The sequence below is a fragment of the Monodelphis domestica genome, chromosome 8 (assembly GCF_027887165.1).
Source record: "Monodelphis domestica isolate mMonDom1 chromosome 8, mMonDom1.pri, whole genome shotgun sequence".
Lineage (NCBI taxonomy): Eukaryota > Metazoa > Chordata > Mammalia > Didelphimorphia > Didelphidae > Monodelphis > Monodelphis domestica.
Window position 1 is genome coordinate 91225090 of NC_077234.1, and position 22405 is coordinate 91247494.

General features: G+C 38.3%; 1 protein-coding gene across 5 annotated transcripts in view; it reads right to left on the minus strand.

Annotated features, from left to right (window-relative positions):
• The window catches only part of KIAA2012 (KIAA2012 ortholog), a 150493-nt gene that overhangs the window by 83192 nt on the left and 44896 nt on the right, over positions 1–22405 (minus strand). For all 5 annotated transcript variants that reach the window (XM_056808245.1, XM_016425183.2, XM_056808244.1 and 2 more), the window contains 2 exons: positions 20515–20643; positions 7553–7624 (listed from right to left, as the gene is read on the minus strand). In XM_056808245.1, coding sequence (XP_056664223.1) covers positions 7553–7624; positions 20515–20643 — 201 coding nt within the window. The remainder of the gene's footprint in view (positions 1–7552; positions 7625–20514; positions 20644–22405) is intronic.

Below are 22405 nucleotides of genomic sequence, written 5' to 3' on the forward strand. Positions count from 1 at the left end.
GAAAATGGGTTGTAGGGATGCACAATTAGTGATCATAATTATGATTGCTAATAGAGTGAGCTAGCCCATAGAACAGAAGCAGATAGAAGAATGGATTGGATCCCAGAATCCAGCATGTTGTATACAAGAGACACTTTTGGGTTAGAAAGACAAACATAGTTTCAATGAAGATCTGTAGCAGAATCTATTATGCTTCAGCTGAAGTAAAAAAAAAAAGGCAGGGATAGCAATCATGATCTCAGACAAAGCAAAAGCAAAAATGGACCTAATTAAAAGAGATAATTAGGGAAACTACATTTTATTAAAAGGTACCTTAGGCAATGAAGTAATATTTTAAAAAATAGCAAAATTCTCTGATAAAGGCCTTATTTCCCAAATATATAGGGAACTAAGTCAAATTTTTAAAAATAAGAGCCATTCCCCAGTTGATACATGGTAAAAGGATATGAACAGGCAGTTTTCATAAGAAGAAATCAAAACTATCTATAGTCATATACAAAATGCTCCAAATCCTTATTGATTGAAAAATTCAAATTAAATCAACTCTGAGGCAACATCAATCAGAAATGACAAATGCTGGAGACAATGAGGGAGAATAGATACACTAATAACCTGTTGGTGGAATTGTGAACTGGTTTAATCATTCTGGAGGACAGTTTTGAACTATGCCTAAAGGGTTGTAAAACTCTGCATTCTCTTTGATCCAGCAATTCCACTATTAGGTTGTACTCCAAAGAGATCAAAGAAAAAGGAAAAGGATCTATCTGTACAAAAATATTTATAGCACCTCTTTTTTTCTGGTGGCAAAGTACTGGAAATTGAAGGGATGCTCATCAACTGGGGAATCATTGAGCAAGTTGTGCCATATGATAGGGATGGATTTGTGCTATAAAAAATGATAAGTGGGGAGTGGTTTCAGAAAAAAAAGTGGCAAGACCTATGAACTGATGCAAAGTGAAGTGAGAAGAATGGGAGATCATTGTGCACAATAACAGTAATGTTGTAATGATGATTAACTGTGAAAGACATTTCTGAAGGACTCATGGGGAAAAAATGTTATCCACTTCTAGAGAGAGAACTGATGAACTATGATTGCAAATTGAAGTATAATTTCCTTGCTTTCTTATTTTTTTTGAAATATGGATAATATGGAAATACTCTGCATTATTTTACATGCATACTTGGTATTTTGTTTGCCTTCTTAGTGGGTAGGGAAGAGGAGGGGATAGGGAGGGAGAGAATTTTGAATTCAAAATTTAAAAAGAAAAAATGTTAAAAAGAAATGTTATATATATATACATATATATTTAAAGGAGAGAAAATATAAATATAGCACTTTTTCAGTTGCGCATAGATTATCTCTGCTTACCTATCTGGCAGTGCTTGATCAGAAAGGTATGTTAACTCTTTTTTTTTAACCCTTACATTCCATCTTAGAATCAATACTATGTATTGGTTCCAAGGCAGAAGAGTGGTAAGGGCTAGGCAATGGGGGTTAAGTGACTTGCTCAGGTCACACAGCTGAGAAATGTCTGAGGCCAGATTTGAACCCAGAATATCCCATTGCTGGCTCTCAATCTACTGAGCCATGTAGCTGTCCCAAGGTATGCTAACTTGAATGGCACTGGGAATTCTGACAAGCCTGAGGAATATGAAGTCAACTGGGCCTTTTAAGCCCCAGGAGATCAAAAAGTCATCTCAATTGCTCAAGCTGGACCAATCAAGTCTTGGGAACAATTTCCCTGTTCCTTTAAGGAGAAGCTAGCCCAGCATACATGAAACAAATATTGTTCCTACTATGAGATAGCATGGATAAGATCAGACAACTGATTGGCTATGGATGAGGTGAGGAAGAGGACAGAGTTAAAGAAGACTCAGATTAAAAACTTGGGTGACTAGAAAAACAGTAGAACCTTAAAGAAAAGTATAGAAACTTGGATGAGGGGAGAATTTAGGGGGGAAAGACAATGAGTTCCAATTGGACATTTTGAGTTTCAGATATGTGTGAACTATCCAGGAGAAGATATTTCTGAAGGTTGGTTTTTGAGGAGGGCAAGGGGCTCCAGCAACTCTCAAGTCTGTACACACACACACACACACACACACACACACACACACACACACATTCCCAACACCTACCACAGTTTTCAATATAATAAGTGCTTAATTCAATGCCTGTTGAACTGTAGTCTACATTGGTGGAGGTGCTCTCTGAAGAACAGCAGAGGATACTGTTAGGGATGTGGATAAGAAGAAGGTCCTGGAATTTCATTTAATTTTATTTTTCTCTTAAAACAATGGATTTTGTACAGAGAAAAATATCTGGATCAATAGATAAGGAGTTATTAATTTGCTTGAGAAGCAAATTTTGTTGTTCAGTTGCTTTCAATTGTGTCTGACTCTGATCCCATTTGGGATTTTCTTGGCAAAGATACTATTTCCATATCCAGCTCATTTTACAGATGTGAAAACCGTGGCAAACAGGTTTTAGTGACTTCCCCAGAGTCACACAGCTAGTAAATGTCAAAGACTTGATTTAAACTCAGGATTATGAATCTTCCTGATTCCAGGGCCAGCATTCTATCCATTGTGCCATCTAGCTGTCCGTAGATACAACTAGGCAGATGCTCTTAGTTTATATCATGTGAGACTATTCACTCTATCTATATCTATCTATCTATCTATCTATCTATCTATCTATCTATCTATCTATCTATCTATCTATCTATCTATCTCCTGTGTCTACCTATTTTCTGTCTGTATTTCTTTTCTTTTTTTCTATTCATCCATCTTTCTTTTTTCTTACTCCCTCCCTTCCTTCCTTCCTTCGTTCCTTCCTCTTTCTTTCTTTCTTTCTTTCTTTCTTTCTTTCTTTCTTTCTTTCTTTCTTTCTTTCTTTCTTTCTTTCTTTCTTTCTTTCTTTCTTTCTTTTTCTTTCTTTCTCCCTTCTCTCCTTCCTTCCTCTTTCTTTCTTTCTTTCTTTCTTTCTTTCTTTCTTTCTTTCTTTCTTTCTTTCTTTCTTTCTTTCTTTCTTTCTTTCTTTCTTTCTTTCTTTCTTTCTTTTTCTTTCTTTCTTTCTTTCTTTCCTAAAAAGACCAATGTCCATCTGTGGTCCTTCCCACAGTTTGTACTTGTGACCATTCTTCTTTTAAGTTCCACCCTAGTGGTTCTTCAGAGGGCCTTTCATTGTTTGGGTCATCATAACCTGAAATCTTGGTTGACCTGAAGCCTTTAATTCAGAATGATTTCCCCACTCCTTGTTCATGGTTTGATCTGTCATTTCTGTTGTCTCCCAGCTGTCCATATTATGAGATCATAGGATGATGGGATCATCTATTTAGAGCTGGAAGGAACCTCAAATTTTATCTAATCCAACCCCCTTCATTTTACAGATGAGAAAACTGAGGCCCAGTGACCACCGGCTGCTTGAAAATGGGCTCTGGTACATCATGAAACCATTTCTCTCTTTCTGCCTTGCTTTGTAGTGACCCTACTTCATCTTGCCATACAACAGCTGCTTGGCAAGGGTTCATTCTTCAGACAGACTCAGCCTGCAGACCTGCGTCCTTTCTCTGGAGCTTGGAAGGCCTCATTGATAGCCTTGACATGAAACTTATGAATTCTAATACATAGGAGAAATGCTTGTTAACACAAGCAGACAGATTCCATCACCCCAGGGTTCAAGAAACGTAAACACATTTTAGACACGAGGCTGAAAAATCACTCAGGACTTCGACATCTTTTGGCAACGTGACCCTGGGAGTTCACTAAAGGTCTACGTTGTCAGAGAGGAGAGACTCTTAACTGAAAGCACATTCCTTAGAGATAAAGCAATGGACTGGTCAAACATCCTCTCTGAACAGCAGGGCAATCTCTAACCCTATTATCAAGGCCAAAGAAACGACCTAAATTTGCCAACTCACTGGGGCAGGGCCCATCACTTTTGTGAGGTATCGGGGTTGATGTGTACCCTCTCAGATTAGGAACTGGATGACATGAAGTTATGCCTAAAAATAGGAGAAGCATTGCTTATTGCTCAAGAGATAAAAAGGGAACCCATTCTGGAACTGGCTGCCCACCATCTCGCCTTACGGAGGCAGACTCCCAGGCATTAATCGGTCCGCAGGCTTTTAGCTCAGAGATAGCATTCTTGCTTGATAATCTGTCAGCTTCAGTGATGACCCTTATTAGATTCTCATCCCAAACCTCCCTTTTCTTCTTTTTCCAGAGCATGGAATCCTTCATCAAACACTCAAAACTTGAAAAGCAGGATAGAAGAAGAGATTAGTAGTTCAGAAGATGGAGACGCTGAAATGTCCTCTAATCCAAATACTTCACCAAATGTGCTTAATTCCCAAGCTTGGTTTCTATAAAGAAAGCTTAGCCAAATTTCATTCTGAATCCCCCCCCCCCTTCTTTTATGTTTTCTTTCTTCCCAGGATGGGAAGAGTCCCCTACCCACCCCCTCTCCCCCAACCTCAATCGGTGTGTCAATATGGAGATGGAGCACCAAGGGGTCTACTTATCAGGTGGGTTAAGATATCTGACTCCTTCTCAGATCTTTGTCAGGGCCTGGGAAAGAAAGCTCAGACAGGCAGGCTCCAAAGTTATAACAGCGGGTGGCAAGGAAAACGAGGCCACAGTCACAAGCTTTCACAGAAATGCTTAACGAGGGTTCAAGGCCAACCAATTTCCAAAGCTCAAGGCCCCCAAGATTTACCAGGTGAGAAGCAGGAGCATCCATGGGAGAACAAACTGCCCCATAGTCAGGGGCTAGAGATTTCTGGGGCCCCCTCTTCTCTCTCACTCCAATACTGGGCTTCTCAACAGCTCTCAATAATAGAATCAAATCATACCACTTGTTTATATGGGTATAGGATCTGGGGTTTCGGTTTTTAAAGATTACTCTATTACAAAAATGAATAATATGAAAATAGATTTTGAGTAATAAGACATGTATAACCCAGTGGAATTGCTTGTCAGCTCTAGGAGCAGGGAGGGAAGAGAGGAGGGAGACAACCGGAATCATGTAACCATGGAAAAATACTTCTAAACAAACAAATAAATAGTTTTTTAAAAAAGAAGCAAATCAGGGGAAACTTTGCCTCTGATTTAAAATGCTCAATATATCCTGGCCTCTATTTTTGTTGTTGTTGGTGTCGTTTTTTATATTAGTCTGGTAAGTTCAACTATCACTCAAGTCTTTTTTTTTTTTAAGTGATTTTCTATCTTTGGTTTCTTTTATTGTAAATGGCAGGGGGGGGGGGAGGAAAGGAAAAATGTAAATGCAGATAATTTTTTTAAGTTCTTTCCAGTGAAAAGTTAACCATAAAAGGAAGGACAACCCTCACCCTTCTGCATAGCCTCTTTGGGCTTTCCTCAAGAGGAAGTCTTCTAAAAATATTTTTATTTTATATGCTGTGACTTGAGAAGCCAGTGACCTATAGAGTGTTTGTCCTGTGACAATAAATCTCAAGTCTCTACTTGTTTAGCCCATGAGACTAAGACCCAAGATAGTCATTTTATATACTAGTCATTATCAAATTTTTGGGACAAGATTTAAGATCTTGCCTACACCAGGCATTTTCACTTGGAAACTTCTTTGACAGGGAGAGGAGGATAGGGGCTCTATGTAAATAGTTCTTAGACCTGAAAGGAATCTCAGGGCCTGATTCATGCCATAGGGAATTCTATCAAAGGATCCCAAAGGGACCATCTAGAAGAGATCAGTCAGCCTGAATTTAAATATGGCAATGCCTAGTAAATCTGAGGGAGATAACTTTTTTCTTCCAAATTGGAATAAAACATCTTTTTACTCAACTTATGTTTTCTTAGACTATAGCAAGCCCAGTCTCAAGGGTTTGGCTATGTTTTGGGAACAAGAGCTTCTCTCAAAAGTTAATAAATTATTTTTTTATGGTGACATTCAAATGTAAATGGCCCATTACCAAGCTCAAATTGGAAGAAGGCGAGCTTATTAATGGAGTTTTTAACTTGAGTTGGGGGAGTAACAGAACATAAAACACAGGAAAAACCTTCCAATCAAGCTGATTTGATTAGAGAAGCAGAGACCAGTGGTGTTAGCTTGGGTAGAATTGTCAAGAGGCACTGAGAGTGGGTCAGCACACATGGTAGCATAGCCAGTTGGAATGATTCAGGGATTCCAATAGTTCACAAATAGTTCACATATAGGGGGCAGTGTGAGCTTAAAGGATCTCAAACATCCTGTGGGCTATGCTCCTTGGACACAGTCATCTCTCTGGATTTTGAGAACTGGACCCAATGAATTTTTCAGTTGGGTTAGTTATGAGGCCCAAGAGCATACATTTATTGTCAAATGAGGAATTGTAGAACATAACATTCACATAAAGTAAAAACTTATAGAAACATGGAGAATTGTAAAAGAAGTGGGGAAAAGGGAAGAAGAAGAATGAGTCCATCCTTGAGGAAGACAATTGGATGGCCTGAAGAGTAAATCTAGGAGGTGGCATCAGCTATTCTAATCATAAAATAAAAAACAACAGTCTATTTCTACATATCTGGGATTGCGTACCATGTAGGAACTATAAGGATGTGCAGTCTCTAAGGGTATATGGAGCTCAGTGCTTTGAGATGAAGATGAAATCACCATATTGGCTGCTAAGCAGAAAGAGCTGCTGACTCAATGTCCTTTTTTTTTTTTTAACACTCACCTTCCATCTTAGAAGCAATTCTGTGTATTGGTTCCAAGGCAGAAGAATGGTAAGGGCTAGGCAATGGGGGCTAAGTGACTTGTCCAGGGTCATATAACTAGGAAGTGTCTGAGACCAGATTTAAACCCATAACCTCCTGTTTTTAATGTACTTTAAAAAAGAATGACCTCTCTCCCCTCTTCCTTCTATTTTCCAGTTGATAACATACAACTCTAGGATTTCCCATGAGGGATGGGGAAGGGATGTCCTTCTGTATACCATCAGCATGGTGAATTGCTTTTATTTAGAATCTAGAGAAGAGACTTAGCTAGAGGAGCTTGAGTCTTAGGTCTCTGTTGCAGCTTTTCTTTGTGGGTTTTTTGTTTGTTTTGCCTGATTATAGGTGGCTGAAAATTGATCTGGAAAAGGATTTGTCCTGTTTTTGAGGCAGCCTCATGAGTTGAGATATAGGGAGATTCTGAATCCTCAGCTACAGCTCTCTACACAGTGGGAGATGCCCTTTCTCTGTCTATTACAGAATGATCAATGCAAAAACCAATCATGATTGTGGAGGTCTGATGGTGAAGCACTCTAGTACCCACCTCCTGAAAGAAAGGAGGATGGACATGAGTGAGATTCAGTGCATACATTTTTGGACCTGGGCAATGCAAGAATTTGTTTAACTTGTCTAAATGTATTTGTTATAAATGGTTTCTTTTTTTTTCCAATGAGGGTGAAGTAAAAGGGAAAATGTTTATTAATTGAAAATTAAATAAAATATAAATTATATTATAAATATGAATTAATTATTTCAAAAACCCTCAGATATTAAACAGCTTGCAAACAACAACTGGGTAAGATTTTTTGGGGGATAACATTACCTTTCCTGACATGCTGATCACTTGACCACTCTTCACCAAGATTGGTATTTGAATCTACCAATGCAGGAGATGCTAGAAAGAATATAGAGGAGGAGGTGTTAAATCATAATCTTAATATACTTTTGAAAAAATTGTCATGCACTCATAAAAAGGGAGAATGGCCAAACAGTTATTTTATTAGTTATTAATAATAAACATTAACATGTCAATATAATGGAACACTATAGTGATATTTAGAGATGATTAACATATATAGGTACAAGAAAAAAATGCTCTAAATCATTACTGATTAGGGAAAAGCAAACCAAGACAATTCTGAGATATCATCTCACACCCATCAGAATTGGCTAAATGACAAAAAGACAAAATGACAAATGTTGGAGGGGATGTGGAAAAGTGGGGTTACCAATAGCTGTTAGTTGAACTGTGAACTGATCCATCCAATTTGGAGAGCAATTTGGAACTATGCTCAGAAAGCTATAAAACTTGTGTATAACCCTTAGACCCAGCAATACTTCTGGGTATTTCCCAAGGAGATCAGGGGAAAAGGAAAAGAACATTTATTTTCCAAAATATTTACGGCAGCTTTCTTTGTGGTGGCAAAGAATCAGAAACTGAGGGGATGTTGGGGAAAGGCTAAACATATTGTGATATATGATTGTGATGGAATACTATTGTGCAGTAAGAAATAATAAGGCGATTAATTAAAAAAAACTTTGAAAGAACTACATGAGATAATGAAGAGTGAAATGTGTAGAACCAAGAGAACATTATATACAGCTATAGATTTAATATTTGACATATAATTTGTGAATGTTCACCTCCAGAGAATAAACTGAGAAGTAGAAATATAAAAGGCACAACCCCTATATGCATATCTTTTTGCTGGATGATGTTGTCTATGGATAGTATAGGGAAGGGATAAAGGGGCTGAGATACTGGGAAGTAATTTTTATTAATAATTTTTTAATGATTGAAGAGAAATCTGGGCAGATGTGTAGGAACTGTCTCAGAATGGAGTGAGTAAAACCAAGGGAACAATAATATTGTAAAAATGAATATCTTGAAAGACTTAGCAAAAAGCAATTATTATTCCAAAAGTCTGCGAATGCTACCCACCTCTTAACAGAGAGGTGATCGATGAAATATGCTGAATGAGATATAAATTTTTGGACATGGTCAGTGGCGGGGTTTGTCATTACATGGGTTTAGTTTTTCTTTTTACAATTAGAGCAGAGAGATGGGAGGAAGAAAAGATATATGCTTCTTAATTGACAAAAAAATTAATTAAAAAATTTAAGGGAGGGGAAGAAAAGATACATGCTTGTTAATTGACAAAAAATTAATTTAAAAAATTTAAGGGGAGGGGAACCAAAATACTGATTTATAAGTTCAGAAATGAATCGGATCATTTGGAAAACCTGTAGATACTGTCATGGAGAATAACCTTTTCTAGGTCACCAATTAGAAAAGTGAAACTAAAAAAGTACTAGGAATATAAAAACTGGGAGCCAAAAGCTTTCATCAGGAGAAGAGCACTAAACAGTTAATTCCTGACCTAAAATCTGAGTACATAACACAAATTTGAATAGCAGATGTTGCATGAGGCAGCAACAGGAGCAGCAGCAATTGCCCTGTGGATGATTGACAAGCATGTGGCGTCCACAGTCTCCAGTTGCAGTCCAAATACTAGCATTGGAAAAGTAGAGTCATGGGGGAGTTGGAAAATTATACTGACTGTCCAATTCTAGTGAAAAAGAGTTGATTTTTTTTCATAGCACCCCTCTTGTTCTAGACATCTTGGATGAGTTATTCTCCTTCCTTTAGTTGTCATTTTCAGGCAAAATGGACACCACTCAAGCCAGATGTTTTAAAGATAAAGATGATTTGATGTCAAGATAGTAGATTTGAGCGATGGAGCATCCTATATGGACATATGTCCACATGTTTATATATATGTGTGCACGTGTATCTGTGTACACTAGTGTGGAAGATATATATTCATGTATGTGTATATATATTGGAGGATATGTGCATACATGTGTATATGTATATATTTCTACTCACAGAATATGAACTCCTTAAAAATAGGACCTGTACCTGGAACTTGGTAGGTATTTAATTCATGTTTGCTCATTGATTGAGAAAGGAGCTGTAAAGAGTTCATTGAGTGGATCCTTGAATGAATAGAGATGATTTGGTTCTTTCTTTTTTCTTTTTTTTTAAAATGTGGTTCTTTCCTAAAAGAAATCTACCTAAATGGCTTGCGATGGGAGAAGCAAGAGAAGATATGCATCAGAGTTGGAAAGGACCTTAGAAAGTGTCTGGTGCAACCCCTAGAGAATCCGTGTGGTGTATGGAAGGAGGATGGGATTTGAAGTTAGAGGACCTGAGTTCAGAATCCTCTCTTTGCAACTGACTACCTGGGTGTCTTAAGGTGAGTCATTTACTGCAAGTTCTTTGTGCTTTGGTTTCTTCTATGTAAAATGAAGGAGTTGAACTAAATGATCTTTAAGGTTTTCCTCCTTGAAAGATTTCAATGCAAAGTATTAATTCAACAAATATTTACTAATCCTGAAATCCTTATTAATTACTGAAAGATAGCATGGTTCTATGGTTAGAATGCTTCAGTCAGGAAGACATGGGTTCAAGTTCTGTCTCTGATACATGCTGTGTATTGCCCCTGGACAGGTCATTTAAACCTTAAAGGCTGTAAATGATAGCACACTTGCTAATCTGGATTAGCAGGAGTTTCCTAAATGGGAGTTCACTATGCTAAAGAAATCATCAGTGCTTGGAAACACCGAGGAAAAGCAACTGCCTGAATACAGCGGTTGAGGGGACATGACAGAGGAGAGACTCTAAGTGAACACTCTAATGCAAATATTATCAACAAAGCAATGGGTTCAAATCAAGAAAACATGTAATGCCCAGTGGATTTACGTGTCGGCTATGGGGGGTGGGGGGGAGGAAAAGAAAATGATCTATGTCTTTAACGAATAATGCTTGGAAATGATCAAATAAAATATATTTAAAAAAAAAGAAATAATCAGTGCTAATTCAAAAAACCCCTCCAAAACCCAAACCAACAAATATTTAAGCACTGAGTGTGTTATAAGGCTGAAAAATAATGATTTCTGGGACAGCTAGGTGGTACTGTGGATAGAGTAGCAGGCCTGGAACTGGGAGAACTTGGGTTCATATTTAAACTCAGACACTTCCTAGCTGTATGACCCTGGGCAAGTCACTTAACCCCCATAGCCTAGTCTTTTTGCTTTTCTGTCTGTTACTAAGACAGAAAATAAGGGTTATTTTAAAAAAAGATGGTTTCTGCCCTGAAGGAGTAGTGATGGTGGTGGTGGTGTGGAGTTGGAAGGGACGCCTGGGAGAGGAATAAGACTTGTATACACATAATTATGTTGTTGTTCAGTCATATCCAACTCTTTGTGACCCCATTTGGGTTTATTTTGGGGCAAAGATATTATAGTGGTTTACCATTTCCTTTTCCAGAACATTTTACAAATGAGGAAACTGAGGCAAACAGAGTCAAATGACCTGCCCAGGGTCACATAGCTAGGAAGTATCTGAGGCCAGATTTGGACTCACAAAAGTGATTCTTCCTGTCTTCAGGTCTGGCACTCTATCTACTGTACCATCGAGCTGCCCCACACATAAATCAAAAACAAGGATAAACGAGAGATTCCAAGCTTGCTTCCATCACTAAATCTGATGATCTATCTGAATCTTCCAGCCAAATGTGTTTATATTCATTCTTTTGTTGTTCCAGTATCAATAATAAATACACCAGTGAACAAGCCAGCCAAAAAATATGCGAGTTTGATTGATTTGTTAACTGTGGTGGGGCTTGAAAAAAGAGTATTGCTTAATGATCCTAACTACCAGCAGACCCACATGTATATACATGCATCCAGATAACTTGGGATAAACAGGGTAACTTGGGATTCTGGGAACCAGCACTGTAGAGAGAAAAAGCCATAATTAGTGTTAATTGTTGACCCTACAGTTCAAGAATAGATGCTCTTGAGGATGGAAAATGAGAACAGACATTAATTATTGAGCGTGGACCTTGGAGACTGACATTCTGGATTAAAAGGGGAGAGATAAATTGCATAATGAATGTTAATTTTCCCTCAAAGAATTGAGTGATCCTGGTTGAAAGGGAAAAAAGAGGCTAAAACAATCATGAAAGGGAAAGCTCAGTATGTGTTGAGGGCAGAGGCTGTTGGAGGGTTACACAAACAATCCACCGCTTCCAGTTGTGCCCTTTGCCTCACATCTTCCAAGAAATCCACTATCAGGCTTTCCTTTCAAACTTATTTACCATAGTCGACTGTGTGGAAGTTCAACCTTGGAGCCCACAAGCCAGAGAACAGCCACAATGTATTAATGGCAATTGGAGGAGAATGGGACACTAGGGATGTGTGTGTGTGTGTGTGTGTGTATGTATGTATGTATGTTGTTTTTTTGCTGGTACTTGGGGGGATTTGGCTCAGCAGAGACCAGCTGTGCCTGCCACATAAAGAATGGATCGGTGGTCCCTGTGCAAGTTGCTGAGCAAAGTCTGTCTCTTTGACGTCTTTAATTGCTATCTTGTCCCAATTAGAAGTGACTGGATACTTGGGGAAATAATATCAAATGAATCCTCTCAACTGGGAGGGAAAAAGGAGATGGTAAAGTCATCAGAATAGAGGATTTCTGGCTCAGGAAGCATGGCAAAGTTGATTGGCTTCCTCCAAAAGGACTAAAATGCCTAGACACCCTACAAAGGTGTTGTTATCAGTGCCAGACCTACAGGTCCTCTCTGAGTGCCCCTGAACTCCTGCCTCCAAAGGATGATGGGTAACTATACCTTCTCCCATGTTTGCTGTTGCTCAGTTGTTTCCATTGTTTTTCTTCATAACACCATTTGGGATTTTCTTGCAAAGATACTAGAGTGGTTTGCCATTTCCTTTTCTAGGTCATTTGACAGATGAGGAAGCTGAGGCAAACAAGATTAAGTGACTTGGCTAGAGTCACACAGTTAGTTAAGTATCTAAGGCCAGATTTGAACTAAAGTCTCCCTGACTTGAGGCAAAGTACTCTATCCCCTGAGCCACCTAGCTGCCCCTTCTCCCATGCAGAGCTGAGGATTATCCATTAATAATGATACTCCTTTACATTTCTTCCATGCTTTTGACTCTATAGAGTACTTTCCCAGCTGTTACGTCATGGGGGCTTCCCAAGCCTGGGAGATTGGGAGTCTCATTTTACAGTTAGAGACAGTATGAAATCGGAAAAACTTGGGTTCAAATCTAGTATGTAGCCTCAAAAATACACACTTGCTCTATGACTATAGGCAGAAAATTTCTCAGTACTATGGTCAACTTTTCATAGGAGTTATAATTCAGGAAGGACATTGTTGAGCTAGAGAGTATACCAAACAGGGCAAACAGGATGATGAAGGGCTTTCTGAGGAATTGGGGATATTTAGCCTAGAGAAGGAAAGACTTAAGGGGAACATGATAGCTACATTCACAGAATTATAGATTGAGAGTTAGAAGGGACCTTCAAAGCCACCTAGTCCAGTAGTCTGATTTTATAAAAGAAGAAACACTCCAGCCCAGAGAAGTTTATTGAATTGATTAAAGTTATAGTAAGTAGTGGAGGTGGGATGTGAACCTAGGACCTCCGACTCCAAATTCAACACTCATTTCGACCACACCATGCATCTGAACCATATCATGTGTTCAGATATGGGAAGAAGTATTAGACTTACTCCATTTGACCTTAGCAGACAGAATTTGGAGGATTGCGTAGATGTTGCAAAGAGGTGATATTAGGAGAAACATCCGAACCTATTAGAACCTTCTAAAAGTAGTGAGGTAGTGGGCTCCCCATCATGGGAAGTCTCCAACCAAAGACTGGGTAATCACTTGCCACCTGTATTATGATGGTGATTCCTAACAGTATGAGTTACGCTGAGTTTCCTTGATCTCCAAAATTCTGTGCAGTTACAAATGACTTCTTGATTTGTTTGGTAGAGAGAATTCTTTATATTGATGAAATCCCGGGAAGAACAAATGTGTTTTGAGGGATTCCTTAGACCTTCTTCGGACTGCATTTCCCTTGCCCCTCCCCCCAGAATATTATGGGACCTCCTCAGTGAGATCCACAATCTTCCAAAGGATCCACGCCTAGCAATACACACAGTAAACATTAATGGCTGAAGAATGTCATTATTCTTGCATTCTATGAATGCAATTGGATAGGCAGCCTACTGAGTGAGTCCCTCAGTAAATATATCTTGGACAAACTGCAGATGGACAATGAACTGGGGCCAGAGATGAATAAAGAAACAGAGCAAGCTGGATTACATTTGGGAAATTTTGCAGTGCTTTCAACAGTCCTAATCTGTTCTCTGAGACAAACACACATCCTTTTAATGCCAATATTCTGTCAGTAAGGCTAGATGGCTACAAATCATGGAAAACTGTGAAACTGAAAAATCAGATTTGTGAGTCATTGAAAGAATAATGGAGAGATGCATGATAGACTTAACCAGGTCCTGGAATAGTGTCCATTTTGATTTATATGTGATGAGTGGCATAGAAGATTATGACTGAGGAAGTTTATCATTGGATATAAAATGAAGGATAAAATGGGCATCCTTCAGTCCTTCATTGGCACTTGGGAAATAGAATTTTAAAAGACCCAGAAGAAGCCCTCCAACATATTGGATAGAGTCTCTATAGAGGATTTATGGGAGAGCACATTCAAAATCACAGGTGATGAGAAGGTATGGATGGGATGAGTTGCAGTCTGTGCTATTGGAAGGAATTCCCCCAACATGGAGGACATGGATCCATTGAAGCATGTCTCTTAGGTGCAAGACATAGTGCTAGGTGATATAAACTACAAAGATGTATAAGATATGGGCCCTCCCCTCAATAAGTCTGCATTCTAATTAGAGAGATAAAATATATTTTGTTATTTCAATCCCTTCATGATTCTGTGATCTGAGAGATGGATATGGAGACTCTTTCCAATGGTTTATTTTAGATCATGACCCATTTGAATCTTCTCATCTGTGCAACTTTTGTCTATGTCATTCTATAAATCCTTCACAATGGGACCACCCAATGTGCTGGGGTCTTCCTCAAACATCTCTTAACTTTGTCAGGATACTAATACGACACAAAGGCTATTCATCTCTTATTCTTGTCCTCACTACATGATTGGTCACCTCCTTTTCTGGTCATATGACTCTTTGAGGATATCCTTTCACACTTCCAGTGTGCAATTTGTCAGTGATAATATACTGCAGGACATTGTGCATCTCTCCATTGCCCTTTGGATGACTTACATTTTGATTTTTTAGAGATTGTGGCATTCCATGATTCACAGTCATCGATTAAAAGTCATTTCAATAGGTTTTTTGTTTTTGGAAAGGCTTAAAGTCACTGAAAATCCTGCATAATTTCTCTCTCTTTTTTACATTGTCTTTTTAAAAAAGACAATTGTATTGACAGCTTTCATTTTTACAGAACCTATATTTCTCAATATCTCCTTCACTTTGCTTTCTATTGAAGATCCATAAAGTAAAATGAAGGATAAAAATGAGGAAAAAAACTCAGTCCAGCAAAACTAAACAAAACATTGAAAAGTTTGGCATCCTATGCAGAACACTGTTCACAATTTCCCAAACGTACTTCATCCTGTTTTCTTTCTTTTCTTCATTTCAAGGCCCAGTTGAGTGTCCATTTACAATACTTTTTCAAAATATACATACTGATAAACTGATTCATTGGCTTGTCCATATAATTGCCCATCAGAGTCTGAACAATAAGCATTCTTTATACATTTCAATAGCAGTGACAAACTTGTACAACGAGAGAGTAAATGCTAGAGAAATAAAGAATTTGGAGGGAGATGAAATCGTTGTGGGCTGAGGTGGGTTTCTTGGCAGAAAAAGGACTTAAGATAGTCTTTTGAATGACCAGGGATTGGGAGAAGTGGAACTAAGAGAGAAATAAATCCAAAGACAATGAAGCATATATATAGGTGTGTGTGTATAGATAGATAGATATTAGATATAGATATAGATGAGATAGAACTTAAATAGTTAATTATTTTTTTTCTTCTCTTAATTTTTTTAAACTTTTACCTTTCATCTAAGAACACTACTGGTTATTGTAGTGGCAGAAGAGTGATAAAATCTAGGCAATGGGAGTCAAGTGACTTGCCCAGGGTCACACAGCTAGGAAGTGCCTGAGGTCACATTTGAACCCAGGACCTCCCCTCGTCTCTAGGCCTGATTTTCAATCCACTGAGCCACCTAATTGCCCCCTCTTTTCTTAATTAAAAAAATGATGTCTGGCAGACTCTGATCTCTCAATGTTTGGCTCCCCCCACCTCAAATTTAGATGTTATAGAAATAGCAAATTGATGGAGTAGAGGAGGACTATCTATGTTATATTTCATTTCTGGAAACTATTGGGGATGCTCCTCAAAATGAAGTATCCCTCTCTGAACTGAAGACTCTTCTTGGGACCCCTACAATCTGGGCTATGGTGACCATATTAAGTTCCATGTATATGAAAGAAAAGATCCCTTACTTCAGTTTCATGCTATCCCCAAATAAACTTTATGATACTTCCAAGACCTCTCAGATATTTGGGGATTGATTGCACATCTGAAAGGTCCAGATAGTTCCTATTTACAGTGCTAAGCCTAATGCAATATCCCACAAGTTCTATTACAGGAGCTAAGTGTCCTTGTTATTCAACATAAGACTAACCAATCTGAAAAGGGTTTGTTATCATAGGGAGCTCTTGGATAATTTGTCTATGATTTGAATAACTACCTCTAAGAAGTTGCTGAGACACACAGAGAATGAATGTTTAGCTCAGGGTCACACAATTAATGGGTATCAGAAGTAGGATTTGAACTCAGTTCTTCCAAACTAAACCCCACTATGCCATACTGTCTTTCCCCCTAAAATATCTGACCTGAATTCTACTAGTCTTGGTGGTATCTATTGATGTCAGTCCTCGTGAATAATTGGCTAGAAACAACTGGGGAGACAGGAGACACGTCAACGTGTTCTCATGAATCCCTGCTTTGCCCTCCCTATCATTTCCCCCTCTAAGACTAGAAAGATATATTGATATAATAGAGATGAATGGATAGAGTGCTAAACTTTGAGTCAGAAAGACCTGAACTCATATCCTATTTCAAACACTTCCTAGCTGTACTATTCTGGGCAAGTCATTAAATTTCTCTCTACCTCAGTTTCTTTATCTATTAAATGGTGATAATAATAATAATAATAATAGATTGTGAAATAAAAATAGATTGTGAATAAAATGTCATTGTGAAAATCAAAATAAGGTAATATAAAGTGCATTTCAAACTACAAAGCACTATGTAAATTTAGCTATGATTAATATTCTTCAGGATTGCAGAACCATTTTGAAGAGGTTCTCAGAATGAATGGCACATTTTGAGTGGGTTACATTGGCACCCAGAAATGACACCATATAAAATCCCTAGGCAAAGGCATTAGAAAGGAAGAATAGCTGTTCAAAGGACAGCTCCTGAGGAAAAGCTATACTTTGCCAACAATCCCACTAATAAAAGAAGACCTTCTATCCTAGAGAATCCATTAAGTAGTAAGGGAGAGAGGCTAAACATATTCCCAACCAAAATGATATTTTTAGTGGCAAAATGGGGGGGGGGGGAGAGGAAAAGGCTAATCAACTGAGCATATTCTTGTTCTACTAGTCAAAGGCAATTAGGATCAGCTGGAACATTCTGGGGTCATTCATTCAAATCTTCCAATTCAATGCTTGAAAAAATGATAAATCAGAAAAACTCAATAATGAAACTATCAGAAAGCAGGAAACATTCAAGGAGCAAAAAGTTGGAAATTTAGACTAGGAACAAATTACCAATGGAAATTGTAAAGAAAATTGGGAATTTGATTTCACGTGAAATCAAAACTGCAGCCTGAATGGTCAACATGGAGAACAGAAAATGCTTAACAGGGAGTTGAAACCCAAGATTAATGGAGAGAAGGGTGTCCTCAATGAATTTAAGTTACCATTCTTAGATTAAACTATATCTCAGGGTACTGAAAATGAATGTACAATTATTGAATCATTTAGAATAAACTTTAGAAAATCATAGATAACATCATGGCATTAATGGAAAATGACAGGGTTGGACTCAGCATCAACTATTGTTTCCTAACTCAAAATCTATGATCTTCTGATCAATCAAAACCCTCAGAGAAACTTGTAATGGAGTACAGTAGGGGATTTTCTTGCTTTTTTTTTTCAATAGTTTTATCAGTGACTTAGAGATAAAATAGTAAATGGTGTACTTTTCTAAGGGAAGGTAGGTTGCATATTGGTAGAGTACTGGGCTTGAAGTCAGGAAGACTCATTTTTCCTGAGTTCAAATTGAGCCTTGGACATTTACTATCTTTGTGACCCTGGGCAAGTGATTTAAGCCTATTTGCCTCAGTTTCCTCCTCTATAAAATGAGCTGGAGCAAGAAATGGCAAACCACTCTGGTATCTTGGCCAAGAAAATTCCAAATAGGGTCACAAAAAGTTGGACGTGACTGAAAACAACTAAACAGCAGCAGCAACAACAACAACAAAATGAGCTGGAGAAGGAAATGGCATATAACTCCAGTATCTTTGCCAAGAAAACCCCATGAAGAGTTGGATACGATTGAAAATATTGAACAATAAAAATACTTTTCTAATTCATAAATAGTATGAAGCTAGAAGAGATAGTTAACACATTAGATGATAGAATCTAGATATAAAAATTCTTGCCAGGGTAGAATGATGGGCCAATTTTAATGAAATGAAATTTAATAGGGATACATGAAAGGTTCTTTATTTGATTTTAAAAAGATCACTGGTACAAATACAAGGTGGGGAAATAAGGATAGACAAATAGTTCATGTGGAAAAGACTTGGGGATTTTAATGGACTGAAAATTTGCTATAAATCCAACCAGCAGAATCACGTAGAATTTCAGAGATGGAAGAGACTTTAATAGCTATGTAGAGTAACCTATACCTTAAGCAGCAAAATGGCATAGAAAACTTGTTGGGTCTGGAGTCAGGAAGAACTGAGTTCAGATCTGCCCTTTGACATTGATTCTGGACAAGTTGCTTCACTTCTGTTTACCTCAGTTTCCTCAACTATAAAGTGTGGATAATAATAACACTTTTCAAGGTTGCTGTGAGAATAAAATAAGAAACTCTGAAACACTATATAGTGTCTACTCCTTTTCCTTCCCCTTAAAGAAAGATAAAAAGCATCCCCATTACAACATACCTACCATGTAGTCATTCATCCTTTGACTGAATACCAGAAAAGGGGAACCTACTAACTCTTGAGACAGTTCATTCCACTTTTGGAGAGCTCTACTTGTTAGGAAATTTTTCCTGACATCAGACCCAAGTTTATTTATTGACATAGTCAGGCAAGATATTTTTAAATTAAAAAAAATTTTGCCCACTGTGTTAACTTCTTCCTGTACCATGATTTACAATGAACAAGTCATTGTATTCTGGGAATCATTGCAAGGTTCTTCTTTGAACACTCTGTGCTGCCATTTGTAGTGTTGCTTAAACTCATGGAGTGACTCCAACTTTGCCTTTGCCCCTTTCACCATCACCAGAAAGGATGATTGGGCTAGAATAATTTTGCCTTTAATTTCCTAAACTACTATGTTACTTACTACTGATACATCAGGTTAATAGAATCACATTTGCTTTCCAGCTTTTATATCAACTGATAGTGGTTAACACCTGTTTCATTAGAGTGTTCACTGAAACCAGTAGAAGAACTATAGGGTGAAACAGCTTTTGTTGTCACTCTATGGTTTAACCCAAGTAGAATAAGATTCAGTGGCTGTTTCCAGACCATATTCATTTAGAGAAGAACTGGAAAAAATTTAAAATTGGACTTTGAAATAAAATGTCATTCAAAGGAACCAATCACTGTGAACCCAAAGTGGCTATTTACCTTTCACCAAATGTGATCTACCATGTTAGAAAATTATAGGATGTTTGAGCTGGGAGGAACTTTATTCATTCATTCATTTATTGGAAGGAACTTTAAAGATCATCTAGTCTAACTCTCTAATTCCATAGATGAGGAGATGAAGGTCCAGAGAGAAGTGATTTGCTCTCGTTTGCCCAAGATAGACAAGAGCTTGCTCTAGAGTCCAAATCTCCCAAGTTCCCTCACCTGAAATGCCATTACGTTCGTTAATCTCCCAGACCACTACATTCTTTCTCTCCATCATCACCACTCGTGATGGCCATATTAATGCAAACACATCACAATATTTATTGAGCATTTGACACTCTCTTTTGTCTGCCTTCATTTTTTTGCATACTGTTTTGCAAAATGGCTCTAACCCCCAAATCAGCTATCCTCTTTCCCAACAAGCTAACATGCCAGAAGGGTTTTTGGAAATTGCTTTGCATATCTGTCAGGAGCCAGATGATTCACACTGGTGAACCGACGCACATAACAAGAATACCTGACCCGCTTACCAATTAGCCACCTCTGATTCTAGAGGCTGGCTGGAAAGAAAAGAAGGGCAGTGTTTAGTTTGGGCAAATACCAAAGGGGCGTTATCATTCTCATCAAGGAATCAACCATGTACATTAGACCTCCTCCCCCTCCTCCTTCAAGTGAGGCCCAGGCCTGGAACTTCTCTCCCAAGATTCTCCAGCGTGAGTAAACTTGTTATGCAAACATTAGCTTATTGTACTGAACTACAGAAGCAGCACTGTGTCAGCGAGAGGGGGAAAACTGCTGACTTTGGTCTGATTTTAATGATGTCTCTCTATCGCTGGGAAGTTTTAGGAGCTACAGGCAAAATTTTTCCCTTTGAAAAAAGAGACTGACCTGGAGTATATCAGCTTACCTTCACCTGATGCAAAGTCAGGCAGAAAAGGGAGGTCCATGCTTTGGACAGAACCCAAGAGGGCCTGGCAAGCCGTGTCTCCAGCAGGCCCCATCAGCATGTTTCCAGGTTCGGGGTCCGGAGAACTTCCTTGAAAATAAACACAAGGGATCAGCTCAGGGACTCAGCCATTTTTTGTGTCGTGGGCCCCTTTGGGAGTCTGAAGAAACTTATAGAATAAGGTTTTTAAGTGGATAAAATAAAATACATAGGATCACAAAGGGAACAAATTATTTTGAAATAGTTATCAAAATATTGTTAGAAAGAACAACCAAGTTCATAGATCTCCAGTAAAGAATCCCTGAATTAGCAGGACTAGAAACACCCGAGGGAGTGAAAGGTCAAGAGACTATCCCATTCACAGAAACAAAACAAAACAAAATAAAAAACATGTTTTGTGGCCCTGCAGGCAGTTATACACATACGTTTGTTTTCAGATGCTGACAAGTCCCAACTGCCAATCAAGGTGATGACTTCAAGTCATGGGTTTTGGGGGAGATGCTGCCTACATGATTCAGGGTGATATTGGGTAGAAGGAGAAGGGAGTAGCTTTACCAACCAGTGTTTTAAAAAAGGGATTTTGGAAGCCTTCCTATAAAAATCTCTCCACTATCACCAAGGCAAATGTTGGCAAGATTGGGACTGGCTGCCTAGCAACAGTGCCCCCTCTTTCCCTTCCTACAAACAGCCCCCTCCGGCTGTACACTGCCCTTTTATCATATCTCCTCATTTTCTTTCCTCTTTCATACTGCCTTTGACTTTCATTAACCTAAATTTTACCTGTATAAATAAGGGGTTGGTGGGATAGGCACATGGTCTAATTAGCTCAATAATTAATAATTAACACAAAAAATACCCTCAGGTTCACAAACAACTATAATTTGATCTTTGAAACAATTTTGTCAAATGGGTATCACAGGTATTATTGCTTCCTATTATAGATGGGGAAAATGAGATTCAGGGAGGCTAAGTGACTTCCTTATGGTCATCTGGAGAGGACATGTTAAAGGTGATATTTAAGCCCATGTTTTTCCTGATCCCAATTCTAGCATTTGTTCTAGTATCCCATGTTGCTTTTCTATAGAATGGCCTTGGTGCTAGCATAGGTATCTTCAGGGGCACTCAAAATTTCTTCCATATCATCATCATCATCATCATCATCATCATCATCATCATCAAGAAAAGTCATTTTGTTACACTATGAGCCAGATGATATTCTTTAAAGTCTCTTTGGCTCAAGCCAATTTTAAGATGTGACCACTGAGGGAGAAACTAGGAAGTTATCACCTGTTGTTAGGTAAGCTAGGATGGTTCTGGTGGTTTCTAAGGGAAAGTAACTTCCTTTTCAAGAAACACTTTAGCTTTATTCTATAAAAAGCAAAATGAAGGTATTCATTCTTCCATTCAGGCAAAAAGTCTACAAATGACCATTAAACAAAGCTAAATAGTATCACCTAGCATCATTGATGAGTAGCGTTCTGGGGCCATGCTTTTTGTGTAAGAATGACTCCCAAATTCTGTAATTCTTAAATTCGAGCTCAAATATAGTTGGGGGAAATCTCTGGCTTCTTTAAGGACCACTCTATCGTTCACCATGTTTATTGGATTCACTTTCATCCAACATGTACATGGTAGCTCTGGGTGGTATGTGCTGGGTAAACAGGGTAGCTAATGCCTTTTCCATTAGTGCAGTGAGGCTATGTCATCACATTGCCCTTGCCAGAGATGAGGAAAACCCAAATGGCTTGGAAGCGCATGTTGGTGCAGTGAAGCCCTTAAACATGTACTGACTCTTTAGGAATGAAGCTGCGGGGTGAATGCTAACCCCACTGACATTCCCAAAGTTGATGCT